General features: G+C 44.3%; 2 protein-coding genes, 1 long non-coding RNA gene and 1 pseudogene across 5 annotated transcripts in view; 1 reads left to right on the forward strand and 3 right to left on the reverse strand.

Annotated features, from left to right (window-relative positions):
* Positions 1-13,714, forward strand: LOC126932829 (uncharacterized). Its single transcript, XR_007718337.1, has 3 exons — positions 1-93; positions 9,976-10,085; positions 13,031-13,714. It is a non-coding gene; the product is annotated as an uncharacterized LOC126932829 (long non-coding RNA).
* LOC126931509 (neuroblastoma breakpoint family member 3-like) overlaps positions 1-21,914 on the reverse strand; it is an 833,099-nt pseudogene that overhangs the window by 460,265 nt on the left and 350,920 nt on the right. The window lies entirely within an intron of this gene.
* The window catches only part of RBM8A (RNA binding motif protein 8A), a 165,504-nt gene that overhangs the window by 1,321 nt on the left and 142,269 nt on the right, over positions 1-21,914 (reverse strand). For both annotated transcript variants that reach the window (XM_050751518.1, XM_050751529.1), the window contains 2 exons: positions 354-481; positions 11-70 (listed from right to left, as the gene is read on the reverse strand). In XM_050751518.1, coding sequence (XP_050607475.1) covers positions 11-70; positions 354-420 — 127 coding nt within the window. In that variant the 5' untranslated portion in view covers positions 421-481. Of the gene's footprint in view, positions 1-10; positions 71-353; positions 482-21,914 lie in introns of those variants that run through there.
* Positions 5,400-21,914, reverse strand: part of LIX1L (limb and CNS expressed 1 like) — a 25,419-nt gene continuing 8,904 nt past the window's right edge. Inside the window, exons 2-6 of the mRNA XM_050751099.1 lie at positions 19,762-19,925; positions 14,628-14,768; positions 9,231-9,326; positions 8,561-8,638; positions 5,400-8,204 (exon numbers count right to left, since the gene is read on the reverse strand). Of these exons, the coding sequence (XP_050607056.1) occupies positions 7,962-8,204; positions 8,561-8,638; positions 9,231-9,326; positions 14,628-14,768; positions 19,762-19,925 (722 nt within the window). The 3' untranslated portion in view covers positions 5,400-7,961. The remainder of the gene's footprint in view (positions 8,205-8,560; positions 8,639-9,230; positions 9,327-14,627; positions 14,769-19,761; positions 19,926-21,914) is intronic.

The raw sequence follows: 21,914 nt of genomic DNA on the forward strand, positions 1-21,914 counted from the left end.
CCACACTCACCGGAGCCAAAGCCGCGACCCTTCCGTTTCTTCGCTTTTTCTTTCAGTTTGTGAATGCTCTCTGGAGCCCCAGAAGATAAAAGAGTAAGTAACCATGACAGTCATTTGTAACGATCGTTTCTTTCCCAAGACACTGTCTGCAAGCCGACCCAAACCGCCTCCAGTCTCAGTGCCTTCCCGGTCACGCCCTCCCTTCTCCCAAAGGGGGCGGAATCTCTAATCCATCCAAGACCCGGTTCCCCGATTCCCATCCTCACGACCCGGGAGAAAAGAGAGTAAATTTTCCTGTTATAGCCTTCTCTCACACCTTCCCCGCTACGCCCGGCCGCCTCCACGGTCCTCACCGTCCCCATCCTCATCCATGGCGAAATCTTCGCCCCCGGCCTCGTGAAGATCTAGCACGTCCGCCATCTCGCCTTCGATCGAGATCTCGTCTGTGCCGCTCAGACACTAGGTACCTCGGGAAACTGTCGCAGAGGGGAAAGGTCGCCAGTCAAGCTGACCAATCAAAGGCTAACTCTAAATCCCTCCCTCTGCACGGTAAAAATACGCAAATTGGGGCGGGCCTAGTTCGGAAAGATGCCGGAAGTGTTTCTGTGGCCATCTTGAGCAGGTCGCGAGCTAAATGCTGCCATGTTGGGAGGTGCAGACTACAGGGGTCAGTGGATTCCTCTTAACCGCGGCAGCTGCTGAGAGATACTGTACTATTAACAGTGAGGCCCGGCGTAATTTCCTTATTAGAGGGCTTCTTTATGTCTCTTCATCCGAAACTGGGAAATGGTCACTGAAGACACCTTTTTCTATCAAAAATCCCAGGCCTGTACCCTGTTCCGAGGCAAGGTGATGTATGATAGGAACGTCTTTAAAAAATAGTTTGATCAGCAATACGGGCATAAAGAGCTGCTTCTGGAACGTACTGCAGCACCTAATTTCTCTTCAGGAAACTAACAGACCTGGTTGCAATATGATTGGTGAGACTGATATCAATTTTTGTTTTTTTTAAGATAAAACTCCCTGCCTGTAATCCCAGCTACTCGGGAGGCTGAGGCAGGAGAATCGCTTGAACCCGAGACGGAGGTTGATTATGTGGGCGTGGTGGAGTGCGCCTGTAATCCCAGCTACTCGGGAGGCTGAGGCCAGAGAATCACTTGAACCTGGGAGATGGAGGTTGCAGCGAGCCGAGATCTTGCCACTGCACTCCAGTCTGGGGGACAAGAGCGAGAATCCGTCTCAAAAAAAAAAAAAAAGTGAAAAAGAGTAAAACGAAAAATAAAATTTCAAAGCGATTAGGAGACACTAATTTATTCTCCACGTAGGTAGTGTGATCATTTTAAAAATCAGTTGGTTACATATCTACTAAAAACCCTTTTTGTTGTTTTGAGACGGAGTCTCGCTCTATCACCCAGGCTGAGTGCAGTGGCGGTCTCAGCTCACTGCAACCTCCGCCTCCGGGGTTCGAGCGATTCTCCTGCCTCAGCCTCCTAAGTAGCTGGGACTACAGGCGCCCGCCCCCACACCCGGCTAATTTTTGTATTTTTAGTAGAGATGGGATTTCACCATGTTGGCCAGGCTGCTCTTGAACTCCTGACCTCAGGTGATCCACCAGCCTCTGCCTCCCAGAGTGTTGGGATTACAGGCATGAGCCACGGTGCCCGGCCTAAAAACCCTTTTTGTTAGAGGGGTCTGGCTATACTACCCAGGCTGGCCCGAAACTCCTGGGCACAAGGGATCCTCTGGCCTCCCAAGCAGCTGGGACTACAGGTGTGTAACCCTGCACCTGGTTCTTTCTTTGGCTTTTTGCTGCACTTAAAATTTTTAACTCACATAGCCTGCTCTGTGTTTTCAACCTGTTCTACCACCATTCTTCTCCGTCACCCATGAAGCTCTCCTTGCACTTTCGCCCAATGGTGGTGTGCTCTTTCTCATCCCAGGGCTTTTGCAACTTGTTTGTTTGTTTGTTTTTGTTTTCAAGACGGGAGTCTCTGTCGCTCAGGCTGGAGTGCAGTGATGCGATCTTGGCTCACTGCAACCTCCGTCTCCCGGGTTCAAGTCTTCTCCTGCCTCAGCCTCCTGAGTAGCTGGGACTACAGGCGTGCGGCACCACACCTAGCTAATTTTTGTATTTTTAGTGGATATGGGGTTTCACCATGTTGGCCAGCCTGGTTTCTAACTCCTGACTTCCGATCATCCCCCCTTCTCAGCCTTCCAAAGTGCTTGGATTACAAGCATGAGCCACTGCTTCCCGCAGCTTTCTGTTCCTGGTGCTCTTCTCCTCTAGCTTTTCACATATTGGGTTCGAACTCATTTTTTTTTTTTTCTTTGAGATGGAGTCTTGCTCTGTCACCTAGGCTGGAGTGCAGTGGCGCGATCTCGGCCCACTGCAGCCTCCACTTCCTGGGTTCAAGTGATTCTCCTGCCTCAGCCTCCCAAGTAGCTGGGACTTCAGGCACGTGCCACCACGCCCAGCGTTTTAAAATTTTTTTAGTAGAGACGGGGTTTCACCATATTGGCCAGGCTGATCTTGAACTCTTTACCTTGTGATCCACCCACCTCGGCCTCCCAAAGTGCTGGGATTACAGGCGTGAGTCACCGCGCCCAGCCGAGTTCGACCTCATTCTTAAGGTCTCAATAGTACTGTCACCCAAAGGGATCTTCTGTACCCTCCTATCTTTCACTGTGTATTTCCTTCACAGAACTTAAATCAGAATCTTTTTTTTTTTTTTTTGAGACAGGGTCTCACTCTGTCAACCAGGCTGAGTGCAGTGGTGCAATTATGGCTCACAGCGGCCAATCTCCCAGGCCCAAGTGATTCTCCTGCCTCAGCCTCCTGAGCATCTGGGACTACAGGCACACGCCACTACATGCGGCTAATTTTTAAAAAATCTTTTGTAGAGACAGAGTCTTGCCATGTTACTTAGGCCAGTCAGAATCTTTAATTACCTTGTTTACTTTCTAACTTATTGTCTGTTTTTCCCATTAGAATGTAATCCTTATGGCAGAGATAGTTATTTACAACTAAAATCCCTAAAGTTCAGCCCAATGTCTGGCTCATGGTAGACATCTGATAGATACTTATTGAATGAATGAATATTAGAATGGCAGGATATTCTGTCTGCCTGATGCTATGTGACTGGAAAATAAAGCTGGAAATACAGTTTAGGGTCTGCTATGCTAAGGATTTTGGAATTGATGCTATAAGCAAGAAATTTACCTACTTCAAATATTTGAGTATTCATGGTTTTTAATATTTGCAGATAGTCCCCATACTAGTTTTTGCTTATTTTTCCTTAGACTGACTTTAAACATAAATGTATACTCAAAGGAAAATCAATATTTTTCTACTACAAATTCAGATAAAAGCACAACTATTAAAAACTGTTTGCCCATCTATCATCTAAAATCATCTCAGGAACACATATAAAACTGGGAAATGGTAGGCCAGGCATGGTAGCTCACGCCTGTAATCCCAGCACTTTGGGAGGCCGAGGCGGGTGGATAGTTTGAGTTCAGGAGTTCAAGACCAGCCTGGGCAATATAGCAAGACCCATCTCTACAAAAAATTTAAAAAGAATTACTTGGGTGTGGTGGTGTGTGCCCATAGTCCTAGCTACTCTGGAGGTTGAGGTGGGAGGATTCCTTGAGCCTGGGAGGCGGGGTTGTAGTGAGCCAAAATCACACCACTGCATTCCGGCCTGCTCCTTAGAGTGAGACTCTGTCTCAAAAAAAAATTTTTTTTTAACTCTGGGAAATGCTGCTAAAGGTAAAGATAGTTCAGTGATGGCTTAAGCAAGGGAGTATCACAGTCATAAGTATTTTATAAAGAAATATGACAGTAGTGTGGAGGATGTTAAGAATGGAGGTGAAGACCAGCTAGGAAGCTATTATAGTGATCCAGTCTGGAGATGAGAAAGGACCAAACCTAAACGAAGGCAGTAAATATGGACAAAACATATTAGGAGGTAGGCCAGGCACAGTGGCTCACACCTGTAATCCCAGCACTTTGGGAGGCCGAGGTGGGCGGATCACCTGAGGTCAGGTGTTCGAGACCAGCCTGGCCAACATGGTGAAACCCCATCTCTACTAAAAATTTAAAAATTCGCCAGGTGTGGTAGTGGGTGCCTGTAATCCCAGCTACTTGGGAGGCTCAGGCAGGAGAATCTCTTGAACTCAAGAGGCAGAGGATGCAGTGAGCTGATACTGCACCATTGTACTGGGCGACAAGAGCAAAACTCCGTCTCAAAAAAAACAACTTATTAGGAGGTAGACTCAACAGTAGTGACTGATTAGATTATGGTAGAGAAGAGTTGAGGGCAGATCTGAGGTGTGTGGCTTAGGTAACAGCATAGATAATAATTCTAATAATAGATCAGCCGGGCGTGGTGGCTCACACCTGTAATCCCAGCACTTTGGGAGGCCGAGGCAGTCGGATCACCTGAGGTCAGGAGCTCGAGACCAGCCTGGCCAACATGGTGAAACCTGGTCTCTAATAAAAATACAAAAATTAGCCGGGCGTAGTGGTGGGCGCCTGTAATCCCAGCTACTCGGGAGGCTGAGGCAGGAGAATCGCTTGAACCCAGGAGGCAGAGGTTGCAGTGAGCTGAGGTCACGCTATTGCACTCCAGCCTGGGGGACAAGAGCGAGACTTTGTCTCAATAATAATAATAGTAATTTGAATAATAGATCTAGAGAGTCAAAGAGGAATCAGTAGGGAGAAATGTATTTTATTTTGGATATGTTTCAAAGGGCTTTTGTCATATTCAGGTGGTCATGTCCAGTATGTGGAAAGTAAATGTAAAAGCTTAAAACAGGTTGGGGAGGAAGAAATAGATTTGAGAGTCATGTGTATAGTGGAGTTCAAGCTACCATAATGGGTGAGATTGCCAGTGGGAGTAGGTAGAGTTGGGGAGAAAGGGCCAAGGACAAAGTCCAGGTTAAATGTCTGCAGAAAGGGAGGCAGGCTGCCTTGTGCAATCATTTCTACCACCCCAAAAATGCTAATAAAAATTCTTTTTTTTTTGAGACGGAGTCTCACCCTGATGTCCCAGGCTGAAGTGCAATCACTCAATCTCGGTCTACTGCAACCTCCGCCTCCCAGGTTCAAGCGATTCTCCTGCTTCAGCCTCCCAAGTAGCTGGGATTACAGGCGCCCACCACCACGCCCAGTTAATTTTTTATTTTTTTTAGTAGAGATGGGGGTTTCACCATGTTGGCCAGGCTGGTCTCGAACTCCTGACCCCGTGATCCACCCACCTCGGCCTCCCAAAGTGCTGAGATTACAGGTGTGAGCCACTGCGCCCGGCCTAAAAATTCTTATTTAGTATACATGTAAAAGAACAGGGCCGTTTTAGAGCTTCTCTAATATATAGGTCTCAAGAAAGAGTCAGTCTGGCTCACTAGACAAAAATCTATTTTTAATTGTATAAAATTATACATATAAAATACATAGAATGTACTAAGAAGATGAGTAAAATCTTTGACACCAGAATTGGACAGATCAGGAAACAATTTTTCTCAAGTTATTTGGGATCTTACTGGTTGGTATTTGAGAAACATAATAAATCCAGGAGGTACGAGGACAATTCTTCCCACAACTCACACCCCTTAACCCATACTTCTTCCCAGAGAAGGGAGCACAGGAGAAACAGGAGTGTTGATGAGTGCCAGCTTATAAATATCAATACAAACAGACACACCTGGTATGTCTAGCTGTTTTTGCCTTTACTCCAACCCAACGTGTTTCATGGAATACAAAGATGGGGCTTCTACCCCAGCTCTCTTCTGATTAGTAAGAAAAAAAAAAAATGATAGGGCCTGGAGAATTCAAGGAAGCCCGTTTCAAGCACTAATAAAATTGTAGCTGGATTCCTTACCTCTTATCCAACATGATTTCAAAAGCAAGAAAGTTGCCTTTCATCTTGCCCCTACCAAATCCAAAAGAGCAAATTATGGCCTATTTCCTAATCTATTTATTCTTATTGTTGTTGTTACACTTGAACTTTCTGTTTGGAACCTCATCTATTTCTAAAAGGAAAGTCTGTATAACTGTCAAGTGCAAAGTCCAATTGCAGGAATACTAAATGTCCCAAGCTCACTTTAGAAAGTACATGGGACAATAATATAGTATAAAAGAGATCACAGAAACAAGGGGGAAATATATATTAGAGACCTCCAAAAAAATTATCTGAAAGGAGAATACTTTAGCTGCTGTACTACCAGTTATTTCTCTCTTATGTCACCCAGGAAAGAGGTGGGGGAGAATGGTGTTAAAAATACAAATAGTTTGGGAGGCCGAAGCGGGTGGATCACGAGGTCAGGAGATCGAGACCATCCTGGCTAACACAGTGAAACCCCGTCTCTACTAAAAATACAAAAAATTAGCTGGGCGTGGTGGCAGGCGCCTGTAGTCCCAGCTACTCGGGAGGCTGAGACAGGAGAATGGCGTGAACCTGGGAGGCGGAGGTTGCAGTGAGCCAAGATCACACCACTGCACTCCAGCCTGGGCAACAGAGTGAGACTCCGTCTCAAAAAACACCACCACCACCCACAAATAGGCCAGGCGCAGTGGCTCAAGCCTGTAATCCCAGCACTTTGGGAGGCTGAGGCGGGTAGATTACCTGATGTCAGGAGTTCACGAACAGCCTGGCCAACATGGTGAAACCCCGTCTCTACTAAGAATACAGAAATTAGCCAGGCGTGGTGGCGTGTGCCTGTAATCCCAGCTACTGGGGAGGCTGAGGCAAGAGAATCGCTTGAACCCTGGAGGCAGAGGTTGCAGTGAGTCGAGATCGCCCCATTGCACTCCAGCCTGGGCAACAGTGTGAGACTCCCATCTCCAAAAACCAAAAAAAACCACACACACACAAATAACTGCAGTCTCCCAAGGTGTCATTTAGGAAGTGCTAAAAACTAAAGTCTCATTTAATTTTCCTGATCAACTCATGTTCTAATAATTAATGTGGAAGAAGAGAAAAGAAAGAGAAAACAAATGAGAATCTAAGGTAGTAAACAGCAGCAACTTAGTGGGAATAAGGGGAACATGGTTCTCACTAACCAGATAGGACTGATAACGCTTCCAGAAAATAAAATATTGGGTGAAAGGAAATATGGAAATATGTTTTACCTTCTACTAATAGCCGCAGGCAGGAAGTTCTAAACGCAGGGTTTAACGAAGCTGGGTGAGCAGGGGACATGTGCAGAGGGAATAGTGAAAGATAATCAGTTTCAACCATAACCCCCATCTACTGTAGAGTATATCCAGAAATCTAGACTACTAGTATGGTATACATATGCCCTAGAAGCAACTTAGGTAGTAAAGTCCCATGAATTGTTTGTAATTTAACTTGTCCCTGGGCAGTTTCTTAGGAGTGGCTTCAGAAGCAAGATCTCTACTTCTTTCAGAATAATAAGGTAGGGAAGGAAGCCTCAAAACAAAGTGGAAATTTGGAGGCAGAGAAGGAATAAGGTAGTGGTGGGCAGGAAAGGGATAGCAAGCAGGTTCAGCTCAAGAACTAAAGGCAAAATCTTCATACTCATACCCTGTTTGAGTCCAAGAAGAAGCAGGAATGAGAGTAAGAGTGGGGCATATACTCCTTATTCAAGCTACTGATATTTGAAAAGAAGGAGACATGAACACTTGAGTTAATCTTTTAGTGCTACTGAAATGACTACACAGTTAATCTGAAAGTTTAAGAGCTAACAAAGCTTCAAAGACAACGTGCTCTTTCTTGTAAAGTGGACTGAAGATGTTTCAAATAAAACTACATCCAAAAACTGGAAGTAAGAAAAGAGATCTCTTAGCAAATAGGAATCTAGGTGTAGAATCTATACACATATATATATATTTTTTTTTAAGTATAAAATTGAGAAAGTATGTACAAAAAATCATTCTAAATCTTAGAAAGGAGACATACAAAAAAGGCTGTGGAAAGGCTGGGGAGTATGTGGGTGGATGCCTAGCAGTTGGAAGAATGCATATTGCCCAACTGCCCAGCAGCCAGCACGAGAATATCTTTCTTCTCCTTGTGGAAGCGCAGCTCCTTGCCTGCCAGTCGGGCTTCATCCAGCTCCCGCTCAGTAGAGGCCAGCTCTCTAGACAGTGCCCCTGGCACACTCTGCTCCCGGCTCACCCAGTCCAAGGCCATTTGGTGGCGAATATCATCATCCAGAGCCCGGTGCGAGTAATGAGCCAACACCTCCTAGTAGGGGAGGGGAATGTGAACAGCATTGAGAAGGTAAAGGTTCATATCATACCACACTGACCCAACTGGGACTAAGAACTCAGTTTTAGAGACCTAACTGAGGTCAGCACCTAAATCCTTCAAGGAGATTCTTAAAGGAAACTTCCTGGTAGGGGAAGCAAGATAGACAAAAGAATCACAGCTAATATTTAAATAGGAAAGATTACAGGGATGAAGAGGGTACTTAGGTAAGGCTTTCAATATTCACAACCATAGGTCACAATAGACCTTATTCCTAACACAGTAACCACCTCAAAAGAGTCCGCTGACAGATTGTGCTCCCCTCATTCACCCCCACTCATAAAATCTCTTACCTGCCGAGAGCATTGTCGTTCCCTCATGGCCTTAAGGCTGCCATTCCAGTGTAGCAGTTGAAAAACTGTCATTAGCTCCTGGCGGAAGAATAGGAAGTACCGGGACAGTGATTTTATATTGGGAGGTTACATCAGAATTACATGGGAAACCTTTTACAAAATGGATTTGTAGAAGCAACTTTCATCACTAACTCTGATAGGCCTTTGGGAAAGGAAAATATTTATTTATTTACTTATCTATTTGAGACAGAGTCTTGCTCTGTCACCCAGGCTGGAGTGTAATGGCGCAATCTCAGCTCACTGCAACCTCTGCTTCCTGGGTTCAAGCAATTCTCATGCCTCAGCCTCCCAAGAAGCTGGGATTACAGGCATGTGCCATTATACCCAGCTAATTTTTGTATTTTTAGTAGAAACGGGGCTTTGCCATGTTGGCCAGGCTGGTCTCAAACTCCCGGCCTCAAGTGATCCACCTGCCTCAGCCTCCCAAAGTACTGGGAATACAGGCATGAGCCACCACGCCTGGCCAGGAAGGTATTTATTTTTGAAAAACAGTGTAACAATCTTCTTTCCTTTCCAGTATCAGTGAGTTAGGAATTAGTAGGAACCATTATATATTATAGGAGCAGGCTGACCCATGTTATTAGAGCCAGGGAAGTACATGGGAAAGTACCTGGAACTCCAACATTGATTTGCCCTTGTTGGATTCCAGCATGAATCGGAAGGCACCAATCCCTGTATTTGGGTTGTCAGCTTCCTCCCTGTTGCCCTGGTAGTAGAGGAACAGAAAAGACAAATAGATTTTCAACCAGGATTATCATCTCAAGCAGCACTGTCCAGTAGAAATATAATGCAAGCCACATATTTAATTTAAAATTTCCTCTCTGCCACATTAAAGTAAAAATAAAGAGGTAAGTCCAGGTGCAGTGGCTCATGCCTGTAATCCCAGCACTGTGAGAGGCCAAGGTGGGTAGATCACTTGAGGTCAGGAGTTTGAGACCAGCCTGGCCAACATGGTGAAACCCTGTCTCTACTAAAAATACAAAAATTAGCCGGGCGTGGTAGTGGGTGACTGTAAATCCCAGCTACTCAGGAGGCTGAGGCAGGAGAATCACTTGAACCTAGGAGGTGGAGATTGCAGAGATCGGGCCACTGCACTCCAGCCTGGACAACAGAGTAAGACTCTGTCTCAAAAAAAAAAAAAAAGTAAAATTAATTTTAATAATATATCTTATTTAACCCAATATGTTCAAAATAATACTTTTCAACTGTAGTCAGTATAAACATTATTAATAAAATATTTTACATTCTTGTACTGAGTTTCTGAAATGTGGTATAAGTGTGGGAAATTCTGGGTAGCAGTGTGGTCTCCTGGGCACTGACCTATTGTGTGTTCTATTGGTTATGTAACCCTGCAGGGTTAGAATTAAGACACGCTGTCCTGCATTCAAGCCTAGTATGTATAAAAACCACTACAGCACGGAAGTTAAGAGCATGGACTGGAACTCCTACAAATAGTGTGGCCTTGGTAAAGCCATTTAACCTCTCTGTTCTGCAGTTTCCTCTTCTGTAAGATGGGAATAATCATAGACCTACCTTAAATGATTGTTTTGAGAATTAAATACAATTTTAAATTAAAAATAAAAATTTATTTTTTTTTTCTTTCAGACGGAGTCTCACTCTGTTGCTCTGTCACCCAGGATGGAGTGCAGTGGTGCAATCTTGGCTCACTGCAACCTCTGCCTACTGGGTTCAAGTGATTCTCCTGCCTCAGCCTGCAGAGTAGCTAGGACTATAGGCATGCGCCACCACACCCGGCTGATTTTTATATTTTTAGTAGAGACGGGGTTTCACCATGTTGGCCAGGCTGGTCTTGAACTCTTGACCTCGGGTGATCCACCAGCCTCCACCTCCCAAAGTGCTGGGATTACAGGCGCGAGTCACCATGCCCGGCCCAGCATTTACACTGTATTAGGTATTATAAGTACTCTACAGATGATTTAAAGCATTCATTTGGGAGGATGTGCATAGGTTATACGCAAATACTATACTTTTTTTTTTTTTTTTGAGACTGTGTCTCATTCTGTGTGTCACCCTGGCTGGAGTACAATGGATGGTCACTGCAGCCTCAACCTCCCCGGGATCAAGTGATCCTCTTGCCTCAGCCTCCCAAGTAGCTGGGATCACAGTCAAGTGCCTCCATACCCAGCTAATTATTTTATTATTTTTTTGTAGAGATGGAGTCTCCTTATGTTGCCCAGGCTGTACTCTGCTATTTTATATGAAGGACTTGAGCATCCTTGGGTTTAGGTGTCCTCGAGAGATCCTGGAACCAATCCCACATAGATCCCAAAGGAAGACTATAGAACCATACTTTTTTTTTTTTTTTTTTTTTTTGAGATGAAGTCTCACTCTGTTGCCAAGGCTGGAGTGCAGTGGTGCAATCTCAGTTCACTGCAACCTCTGCCTCCTGGGTTCAAGCGATTTTCCTACCTCAGCCTCCTAAGTAGCTGGGACTACAGGTGTGTACCACCATGCCTGGCTAATTTTTGTATTTTTTAGTAGAGATGGGGTTTTGCCACGTTGGCCAGTCTGGTCTTGAACTCCTGACCTCAGGTGATCTGCTCACCTCAGCCTTCCAAAGTGCTGGGATTACAGGCATGAGCCACAATGCCCAGCTAGGAACCATAATTGCTTTCTTTTTTTTTTTTTTTTTTTTTTTTGAGACAGGGTCTCACTTTGTCACCCAGGCTGGAGTACAGTAGTACAATCTTGGCTCACTGCAGCCTTGACCTCCTCACTCAAGTGATATTCCTGCCTCAGACCCCCAAGTAGCTGGGACTACAGGCGCGTGCCCCCATACCCAGGTAACTGTGTTTTTTGTAGAGATGGAGTTTCACCATGTTGCCCAAGGCTGGTCTCCAACTCCTGAGCTCAAGTGATCTGCCTGCCTCAGCCCCGCAAAGTACTAGGATTACAGGTGTGAGCTACCACACCTGGCCTAGAACCATAATTTCAATAACAGTGAATTTAGTTATTTATTTTTTGAGACAAAATTTTGCTTTTGTCACCCAAGCTGGAGTGCAATAGCACAATCTCGGCTCACTTCAACCTCTGCCTCCTGGTTCAAGTGATTCTCCTGCCTCGGCCTCCCAAATAGCTGGGATTACAGGTGCCCGCCACATCCAGCTAATTTTTATATTTTTAGTAGAGGTGGCGTTTCACTGTGTTGGCCAGGCTGGTCTTGAACTCCTGACCTCAGGCAATCCGTTCGCCTCAGCCTCCCAAAGTGCTGGGATTACAGGCATGAGCCACTGCGCCTGGCCAACAATGAATTTAGAGCCTATGATCATATAAATACTGCACATCCCACTTTCTATAATCCACAGTTTCTTTTTTTTTTTTTTTTTTCCTTTTCTTTTCTTTTTTTTTTTTTGAGACAGAATCTCACTTTGTTGCCCAGGATGGAGTGCAATGGAATGATCTCACTGCACCTCCATCTCCCAGGTTTAAGCGAGTCTCATCCTTCAGCCTCCTGAGTAGCTGGCATTACAGGCGTGTGCCATAATACCCAGCTAATTTTTGCATTTTTTCTTTTTTCTTTTTTTTTTTTTTGAGACAGAGTCTCGCTCTGTCACCAGGCTGGAGTGCAATGGTGCGATCTCGGCTCACTACAACCTCTGCCTTCCGGGTTCAAGTGATTTTCCTTCCTCAGCCTCCTGAGCAGCTGGGACTACAGGCGCGCCCGGCTACCACCACACCTGGCTAATTTTTTGCTTGTTTTTTTTTTTTTTTTTTTTTTTTTTTTTGAGACAGAGTCTCGCTCTGTCGCCCAGGCTGGAGTGCAGTGGCGCAATCTCGGCTCACTGCAAGCTCCGCCTCCCGGGTTCACGCCATTCTCCTGCCTCAGCCTCCTGAGTAGCTGGGACTACAGGCGCCCGCCACCGCGCCCGGCTAATTTTTTTTGTATTTTTAGTAGAAACGGGGTTTCACCGTGGTCTCGATCTCCTGACCTTGTGATCCGCCCGCCTCGGCCTCCCAAAGTGCTGGGATTACAGGCGTGAGCCACCGCGCCCGACCGCTTGTTTGTTTTTAAGTAGAGACGGGGTTTCACCATGTCAGCCCGATGGTCTCAATCTCTTGACCTCGTGATCTGCCCACCTCAGCCTCCCAAAGTGCTGGGATTACAGGCATGAGCCACCGTGCCCAGCCAATTTTTCTATTTTTAGTAGAAAGGGGGTTTTGCCATGTTGGCCAGGCTGGTCTCGAACTCCTGACTTCAAGTGATCTGCTGTCATCTGCCCCACAATGTGCTGGGATTACAAGCGTGAGCCATTGTGCCTGGCCCTGTTTTCTTTTACAATACCATTAGGTGACCTAAAAATAGCAAGTGTACTTTCCAAAAAATTTTAGCTGGGGTCTTCTTTTTTTATTTGGTTTGGATTAATATAAAAATGTTTTCATTCCCTGCAGATGCTGTTGACTGGGGCAAAGAATAATGGGAGAAAAACAGCTGGGTCCTAAAAAACAGAGGGAAACCAACTTTCAATAAAGTGTTCAACAACTAATCCACAAAGCAGATAACTGAACTAATTTAGTATATGTAATTACATCTTTTTTATTTTATTTTTATTTTTATTTTTTTGAGACGGAATCTTGCTCTGTCACCCAGGCTGGAGTGCAATGGCATGATCTCAGCTCACTGCAATCTCCGCCTCCCAGGTTCAAGCTTTTCTCCTGCCTCAGGCTCCCAAGTAGCTGGGATTACAGGCACCACTGCGCCCAGCTAACTTTTGTATTTTTAGTAGAGATGAGGTTTCGCTATTTTAGCCAGGCTGGTTTTGACCTCCTAACCTCAGGTGATCTGCCTGCCTCAGCCTCCCAAAGTGCTGGGATTACAGGCATGAGCCACTGCACCCGGCCTGTAATTACATCTTAATTAAATGCAAATAGAACAGATACTTGGTCTGAGTATCAGTGAATTTGTGGAGAGGAAGGAAGATAGCAGTGTTAATTTCTAAGATGTAACTAAATTAAGTCAACTCGGGTTCTAATCTTGGCGTGACCACTTACGAGCTATATCATGTTGACACTTCACTTCTGTGTTTTTAGTCTCCTCATCTGTAAAATAGGAGTAATAATAGTACTTATACCTCCTAGGATTGTTGTGATGATCTAATGAGGTAAAATACATATAAATCCCCTAGGACAGTCCCTGCCACAAGGTAATACTCAATTAGGATTAATTATGGTGATTCTTATCATCATCATTTGAAAGAACAGTTGTAAATAAAGAGAGTAAATAAATTATCCTCCTTGTTCCTAAAATAGATAAAAAGACATTTTATTATAAAAGGGTTATTTATCAATAAGATGAAGTAATGGAGGCAGGAGAAAAGTGACAATAAAAAACAGTCTTATAAAAAAAGAACAGCAGGCTGGGCGCGGTGGCTCACGCCTGTAATCCCAGCACTTTGGGAGGCCGAGGCGGGCGGATCACAAGGTCAGGAGATCGAGACCACAGTGAAACCCCGTTCTACTAAAAATACAAAAAATTAGCCGGGCGCGGTGGCGGGCGCCTGTAGTCCCAGCTACTCAGGAGGCTGAGGCAGGAGAATGGCGTGAACCCGGGAGGCGGAGCTTGCAGTGAGCCGAGATTGCGCCACTGCACTCCAGCCTGGGCGACAGAGCGAGACTCTGTCTCAAAAAAAAAAAAAAGAACAGCAGAAACTAAGGTCTTAACCCAAATTAGCAAAAGCAAAATTCAAGCTCAATTTTCATTTTGGAATAGCTCTACAATTCCATAAATATGCAATTAAAGGTTTCTAGATACCAAAGAGATAAAATGAAAGAGACAAAACAACCAAAAACACATAAACACAGATATAGAATTAGAGACTGAGACATGTGGAACACATGACACAATAGACTGACAGAGAATAAATCAAAAGAACAGAGAGGTGGACCAGAAAGAAAACAGGAATTCATGCTCTGTTTCACAGTAATTTATGAATTCCCAAGCAGCCGGTTCTCCCATCTCCCACTCTCCTTCCAGCTCCATATAACTTACATTGAAAGATGCCAGGGCCTCAGAGACACTCTTCTCGATGAACTCATCAGTGATTCTTCGGGAAGGATGTTCATTAAACACAGAATTCATTAGCGCAATCTTTGCAGCACTCCTCCGGGCCTCAGCTTTTGTGGGGCAAAACTAGGCAGGGAGAATGAGTGAGAATATGTGTATTTGTGCATATGAGAGAGAGGAAGGAACAGTGGGAGGGAAACACTTCAGATAGAAAACACTTGGACACTCTTTGGATAAATCAGTTGTGTTCAACACACTCTCCAAGGTTTTTATGGTAAAGTGGTCGGGATGTTTGGAAACGTAATTTTGATTCAACATCCTGAAGTCATTAAGGTACTGGAGAGTGCTGTAGCTCATACTAAACTGAATGCAGAATGAGGAAGGCTGCTTAAGTCAGCATATAATCACTGGACATGAAAAATACCCCTGTTAAAACTGTCGACAGAATTAATTACTCAAAAGTCAGATTCTGGCCAGCTTAATAGAAATCTGTATCTTGTTCTGTGGACAGGCAAGGTTTTTTGGATTCCTCTAGATAACCCAAGATTAGAACCGAAGCTGTGTCTAGGCTGCTTCTACAGAGAAGGCCACTGGTCTCTATCAGAAGCACCCATCTTGGAATTTTCGACTTCATTTTTAGCTGTGAACAGGCATTTTCTCAATGTAGTGAGCCAAAGGAGCTATCCCTGAGAAGGGTTTAAGTCTGAGGAAGGAATTTGTAGACTTCTTTTCTTCCCCCCAGTGGAAACAAAGAGAAGAGGAGTAATTACGGGAAGGAAAGCTGACTTAAGAAGGAAAAAAATAAAAATTAATTCATGTTTTTATATTGTATCCAACATAGGTATCACAGAACAAGTCTGATCTGCAGAAGTCTCAAAATTATTCAATTTCAGATCTCTAGCCACCATAGTATTCCTTTATAATTCATCTTTATTGGCTATCTCAAAGGCCTCTTTGCCCTATGTCATTTATGAGTAATTAGAGGAAAGGAAGAAAATGATGTTGCAGTTTTTAAAAGTAGACCAAGGCTGGGCTTGGTGGCTCACATTTGTAATCCCAGCACTTTGGGAGTCCAAGGCAGGAGGATGGTTTGAGCCCAGGAATTCAAGACTAACCTGGGCAACATAGCAAGACCCCTGTCTCTACCAAAAAAAAAAAAAATTAGCCAGGCATGGTGACACGTGCCTGTAGTCCCAGCTATTTAGGAGGCTGAGGCAGAATGATCACTTGAGCCAGGAGTTCCAGGCTGCAATGAGTTATGATCACACCATTATACTCCAGCCTGGGTGACAGAGTGGGATTCTGTTTCTAAAAGAAAACTTAAAATAAAAAGTAGAACAGAGGTTGGGCATGGTGGCTCATGCCTGTAATCCCAGCACTTTGGGAGGCCAAGGCGGGAGGATCACTTGAGGCCAGGAGTTTGAGACCAGCCTGGCCAACATAGTGAAACGCTGTCTCTACAAAAAATTTAAAAATGAGCTGGGCATGGTTGTGGTGCACACCTGTGGTCCCAGCTAATCAAGAGGTTGAGGTGGAAGGATCACTTGAGCCCAGGAGTCAAGGCTGCAGTGAGCTATGATTGTGCCACTACACTCCAGCCTGGGCAACAGAGCACAACTCTGTCTTAAAAAAACAATAAATAATGGGTGCGGTGGCTCACGCCTGTAATCCCAGCACTTTGGGACGCTGAGGTGGGTGGATTACGAGGTCAGGAGTTCAAGACCAGCCTGGCCAAGATGGTGAAACCCCGTCTCTACTAAAAATACAAAAAAAAAAAAAAAATTAGCTGGGCATGGTGGCAGGTGCCTGTAATCTCAGCTACTTGGGAGGCTGAGGCAGAGAATTGCTTGAACCCAGGAGGCGGAGGTTGCAGTGAGCCGAGACCACGCCACTGCACTCCAGCCTGGGTGACAGAGTGAGACTGTCTCAAAAAAAAAAAAAAAACCAAAAAAAAAAATAAATAAATAAGTAGACCAGGATGTGTTTAGTACTTAAACATCCCTACTATCAATAATTCCTAATTTCTATTAACTGACAGGCTCTCTGAGACAGCATATGAAGTTTAGTAAATAAGTCTGAAGTCTTCCCAATGCTTCAATTTGTCTGTTTCTATTTGTCTATTACTAGCCTGCTGGCCTGCTCTATAGTGCTGTTGCTTAAAAAGTCATCTGTGAAGAAAACCAGTGGGAGAAATTTCACCTGCCAAAGTGGATAAAGAGGTATAAACTCAAACCCATCTTGAATTTGAGCAGTTGTGGATTATGCCCTTGCTCAGTATATCAGACTACCAACACCCAGCCCATGTTCTGATCTAGCTTCAGTTATTGCACCCTGCCCCTGGCCGGGTGACTCACACCTGTAATCCCAGCACTTTGGGAGGCTGAGATGAAAGGATTGCTTGAGCTCAGGAGTTTGCGACCAGCCTGGGAAACATGGCAAAACTCCATTTCTACCAAAAATACAAAAACTAGCCAGGCATGGTGGCACATGCCTGCGGTCCCAGCTATTCGGGAGGCTGAGGTGGGAGGATCACTTAAGCCCACGAAGTCAAGGCTGCAGTGAGCCATGATTGTGCCACTGTACTTCAGTCTGGGTGACAGAGAGAGGCCCTGTCTCAAGAAAAAAAAAAAAAAAAGCTGGGCGAGGTGGCTCATACCTGTAATCCCAGCACTTTGGGAGGCTGAGGCAGGCAGATCACCTGAGGTCAGGAGTTCAAGATCAGCCTGGCCAACATGGTGAAATAATACAAAAATACAAAAATTAGCTGGGCGTGGTGGCAGGCGTCTATAATCCCAGCTACTCGGGAGGTGGAGGCAGGGAGAATTGCTTGAACCTGGGAGGTGGAGGTTACAGTGAGCCGAGATCACGCCACTGCACTCCAGCCCAGGTGACACAGCAAGACTCCGTCTCAAAAAAAAAGTTTAGGCTAAAAGGCCAAGAAAGATAATTCTACCCTTTCCAAAAATAACAGAAATATAATTACTACAATGTTTCAGTTATGGGCATCCATCATAAAATGTTCAAGTCATTCAACAATGTAATAAGGTGGGAAGAAGAAGGAAAGATCAGCCAGGCCCGGTGGCTCACGCCTGTAATTCCAGCACTTTGGGAGGCCGAGGTGGACGGATTGCTTGAGGTCAGGAGTTCGAGACCAGCCTGGCCAACATGGTGAAACCCCGCCTCTACTAAAAATACAAAAAAGTAGTTGGGCGTGGTGGCAGGTGCCTGTACTCCCAGCTACTTGGGAGGCTGAGGCAGGGAGAATCACTTGAACCCGGGAGGCAGAGGTTGCAGTGAGCTGAGATCGGGCTGTTGTACTCCAGCCTGGGCAACAGAGCGAGACTCTATCTCCAAAAAAAAAAAAAAAAAGAAGAAGGAAAGATCTTATTCTCTTAGAAGTGAAAGCATAGGCTGGGCGCGGTAGCTCACACCTGTAATCCCAGCACTTTGGGAGGCCAAGGTGGGCGGATCATGAGGTCAGGAGATTGAGACCATCCTGGCTAACATGGTGAAACGCTGTCTCTACTAAAAATACAAAAAAAAAAAAAAGAAAAAAGAAAAAAATTAGCCAGGCCTGGTGGCACGCACCTGTAGTCCTAGCTACTGGGGAGGCTGAGGCAGGAGAATCACTTGAACCCAGGAGGTGGAGGTTGCAGTGAGCCAGGATCATACCACTGCACTCCAGCCTGGGCAACAGGGTGAGACTCCATCTCAAAAAAACAAGTGGAAGCACAAACATTCGTCATCTTGGGTATATATTTATTTCTCTGAAATGACTGAAGTTTTCACTGCAACCTCCGGCTCCCAAGTTCAAGCAATTCTCCTGCCTCAGCCTCCTAAGTAGCTGGGATTACAGGCATGCGCCATCACGCCCAGCTAATTTTTGCATTTTTAGTAGGGACGGGGTTTCACCATGTTGGTCAGGCCGGTCTCAAACTCCTGACCCCGCGATCTGCCCGCCTCGGCCTCCCAAAGTGCTGGGATTACAGGTGTGAGCCATCGCACCAGGCCTGAAATGACTGCAGTTCTAAGGGAAAAAATTTCATCACCTGATGTGAAACGAAGTTTCCTTAGGACTGCTTTGTTTGAGGCATAAACTAAGCTGCAACGGCACTCATTCATGCAACAGACATTTGCCTACTATCTGGTAGGCACTAAGATAGGTGGTAGGGATTTAACAAGAAGACAGACACAATCTTTGCCTCTATGGAACATAGTCCACTAGGAGAGACAATTATGATATGTTGTAATAAGTGATATGATAGGGGAAGTTCAAGGTGCTATGCAGACACACAGCAGGGCTTTTAACCTTGTCTAAGGGTTATACAAACCATATGGAAAGCAGAACAAAGGTGTTTATTATTTTCTCTAAATTCCATTTCAGAGTTTTAAACTGACATTTCAGAAGGCTGCCTCCCTGTCTGCAATGTAAAAAATCCATCTTTGATAAGAATATTCATACTAGTCCATAATTTCTTACTACCTCATAATGGCAACCATTCTTTTCATCATCATAGGTATTTCACATAATTGTAGAATGTTAGTAGTAGAAAAGACTTCAGTTATAGATGGGAAACCTATCTCCTTCATGTTATAGATGGGAAAAGTGAGGCCCAGAGATTTGCCCCATTGATATTCAGAGGAATGTGAATTTAGATCTCCTAACTCTTAGATGAGTACTGTTCCCACCATACATAGTCCCTCCGATTTGACCTCTTAGAGAACTCCAACATTGCTTTCTTTAGTAATTGCCTATGAAAAAGTACTGGAGGCAAGGAATATTGTTCTATATCCTCAACAAGAGATGGAAAATAGTTGGAATGCAATAACTGAAGCCAGTTTGGAACATGGGTTGGATGATGGTAGTCGGATATACTGAGCAAGGGGATATTCATAACTGCTCAAATTCAAAATGGGTTTGAGTTCTTGAAAGGAAAGCATGATACTGAGGTTCTATTATGGTCAAATTGGCCTCAGATGCTTGCCAGAATAATTTTCCCAGAATTGCTTTAGGTCCTCAAATATATGATTTTAGGCAGTTTAATGGCCAAAGTGATGGAGAAAGCCGTTACTAACATCTAAGCATTTACCTTTGCTACTGCCACCTCACAACTCTTACCTGGAAACTCCCAAAGCAACTTCCCCCAGGCAGCGTGACATAGCAGACATAAGGAGGGCTGTTGGAGGGAACCATCTCATAAACCACTAGAGCCCCATTCTTTAAGTCAGCACCACGGGACTGCTTCATCTGCCAGAATTCCTGAAGTGCCTCCACCACATTCACTATAAAAGAGAAATAGTTAAGTTCAGCAATGAGAACACCTCCAAGTGGTGCTATACTTCAATACAGTATCTGTAACCTGTACCTACATTAAGAGTCAGCCCCTTAGCTCCCTACCTATTGCCATTTAAAAGCATTTAAATTAATAAACCTAGACTGTGATTAAGTTAATTTGCCTAGAAAGACCAGCGTATGCCTGCCCTCCTCCACCACTTTTCTGGTTCACATTTTATTTTATTTAAATTTTTTTTTCACTCCCACCTCCAATCTGAATAGTTCACATTTTAACTTAGTCCTAGAATAACTTAAATATTGGAGGCAGAGTTCCCAATGTCAGCAGACCATTATCACTGCCTGATGAAATACAAGTAGATTACTCCACAATTGTTAGCTGGCCCAGGATGATAATAACCACCACAATAAGTGCTAACATGTATTGAACACATTGTATGTCAGGCATTTCTGTAACTGCTTTACGTGTTTAATCACAGCAACTTTATGAAGCAGATATTTTCACTATCCATATTTTACAGATGAGGGAAATGAGGTATAGAGAGGTTAAATAACTTGCCCAAGGTTATGCCAGGAGAAAGTAGCAGTTTGAGTATTCGAACTCAAGCAGTCTTGGTTCCAATGAGTATTCTTTTATGCAATACTGCTGGCTCAAGGAAATATAGCCCTAATAACCATTCTTGAGCCTGTGCTTCTAGTAAGCACATCCATTGCTAGATTCCTTTTCCAACCCAGAATACTATGTATATACTATGGGTGTGAGAAGCCAGGGCATGGAGGTGGGAGAGAACTCTTTTGAGGCTTTACCTGGGTATAAATGATTTTTGGAGGAACTATATGGTGAGATGCAAAGCAACGAAATGGGAAGCAATTGGAGGACTTTAAAAAGAAGCACTCCTCCATGGGCCGGTCTCTTATGCTCCTTCACATCTTGCTAGGTATGGCAAGATTGCAAAACCCTGACTGCTCTTTACTTGGGCTACTTTTCAGGACTGTGCTTGCAGCAAGAAATATTGAGGGATGAGGTACTATCTTCACTCAGATAAAGAACATGCTTGCTTCTGCTTGTTGTAAAATGGCAAGTTCCCCAAGCTGCAGGTTCTGTAAGTGTTCCTCTGTTGTGAAGCAACCCATGGCCTATGCAAGTATCTACCTGAGTCCTCTGCATTGGACTTGGGAGGAGGCAAGGAGAACTAATATAAACATGATGCTCATGCTACTTGCTGTGCTATGAATAATAAATTCCTTTGTCTCTAATCTCAAAGTCTCTTGACTTCTGCCAGCATCCATGAAACAGTAAATGGCTAATTTATTAGTTGTAAGTAGGCTAAAATCAAACTCCAGACCTGACATTGTATTCTAGAACACTTCCTCTCATCCCCTACGTTTTCCTTATGTAGCCTACAGTGTAAAGAGGGAAAGAGATATTAACCAGATCTCTAACAAATGTAAAATTGCACCTGTGATCAAGTTCTATAAAGGAGTGATAGATGTCGGAGTATCTGACCTAGTTAAGAAGGTCAAAGAAAGCTACCCTGAGGAGGCAATATCTAAGTTCAGGTATGACTAGGAATTCACTAGGCAAGAGGAGAGAGGACAGTGTTCTGAGTATAAAGAACAGCATGTTCAAAGGCTCGTGACAGCAGGGAACATGATGAATAAAGGGAATTAAGACCATGTGGCTATGGAAGAGTGAGTGAGGGGAAGTGTAATGCAAGATGAGGATGCAAGAGAAGGCAGGGATCAGACCAAGTAGGGCCTTTTAGGCCATGTTAGAGTATTGGCTTTATCCTAAAGCAATAGGAAGCAATGGGAGGACTTTAAAAAGAAGGAGGGATTCTTTTGAACTCAGCTCCAAGGAAAAATAATTAATTAAAAAAAAAAAAAAGAGGGATGAGATCAGTTCGCTTTTAGAAAGGATCACATTGACTCTAGGGTTCCAAACATTTCAAATAGTTTTAGCTAAAGCCTCATAATAA

This window comes from Macaca thibetana, chromosome 1 (genome assembly GCF_024542745.1).
Source record: "Macaca thibetana thibetana isolate TM-01 chromosome 1, ASM2454274v1, whole genome shotgun sequence".
Taxonomy (NCBI): domain Eukaryota; kingdom Metazoa; phylum Chordata; class Mammalia; order Primates; family Cercopithecidae; genus Macaca; species Macaca thibetana.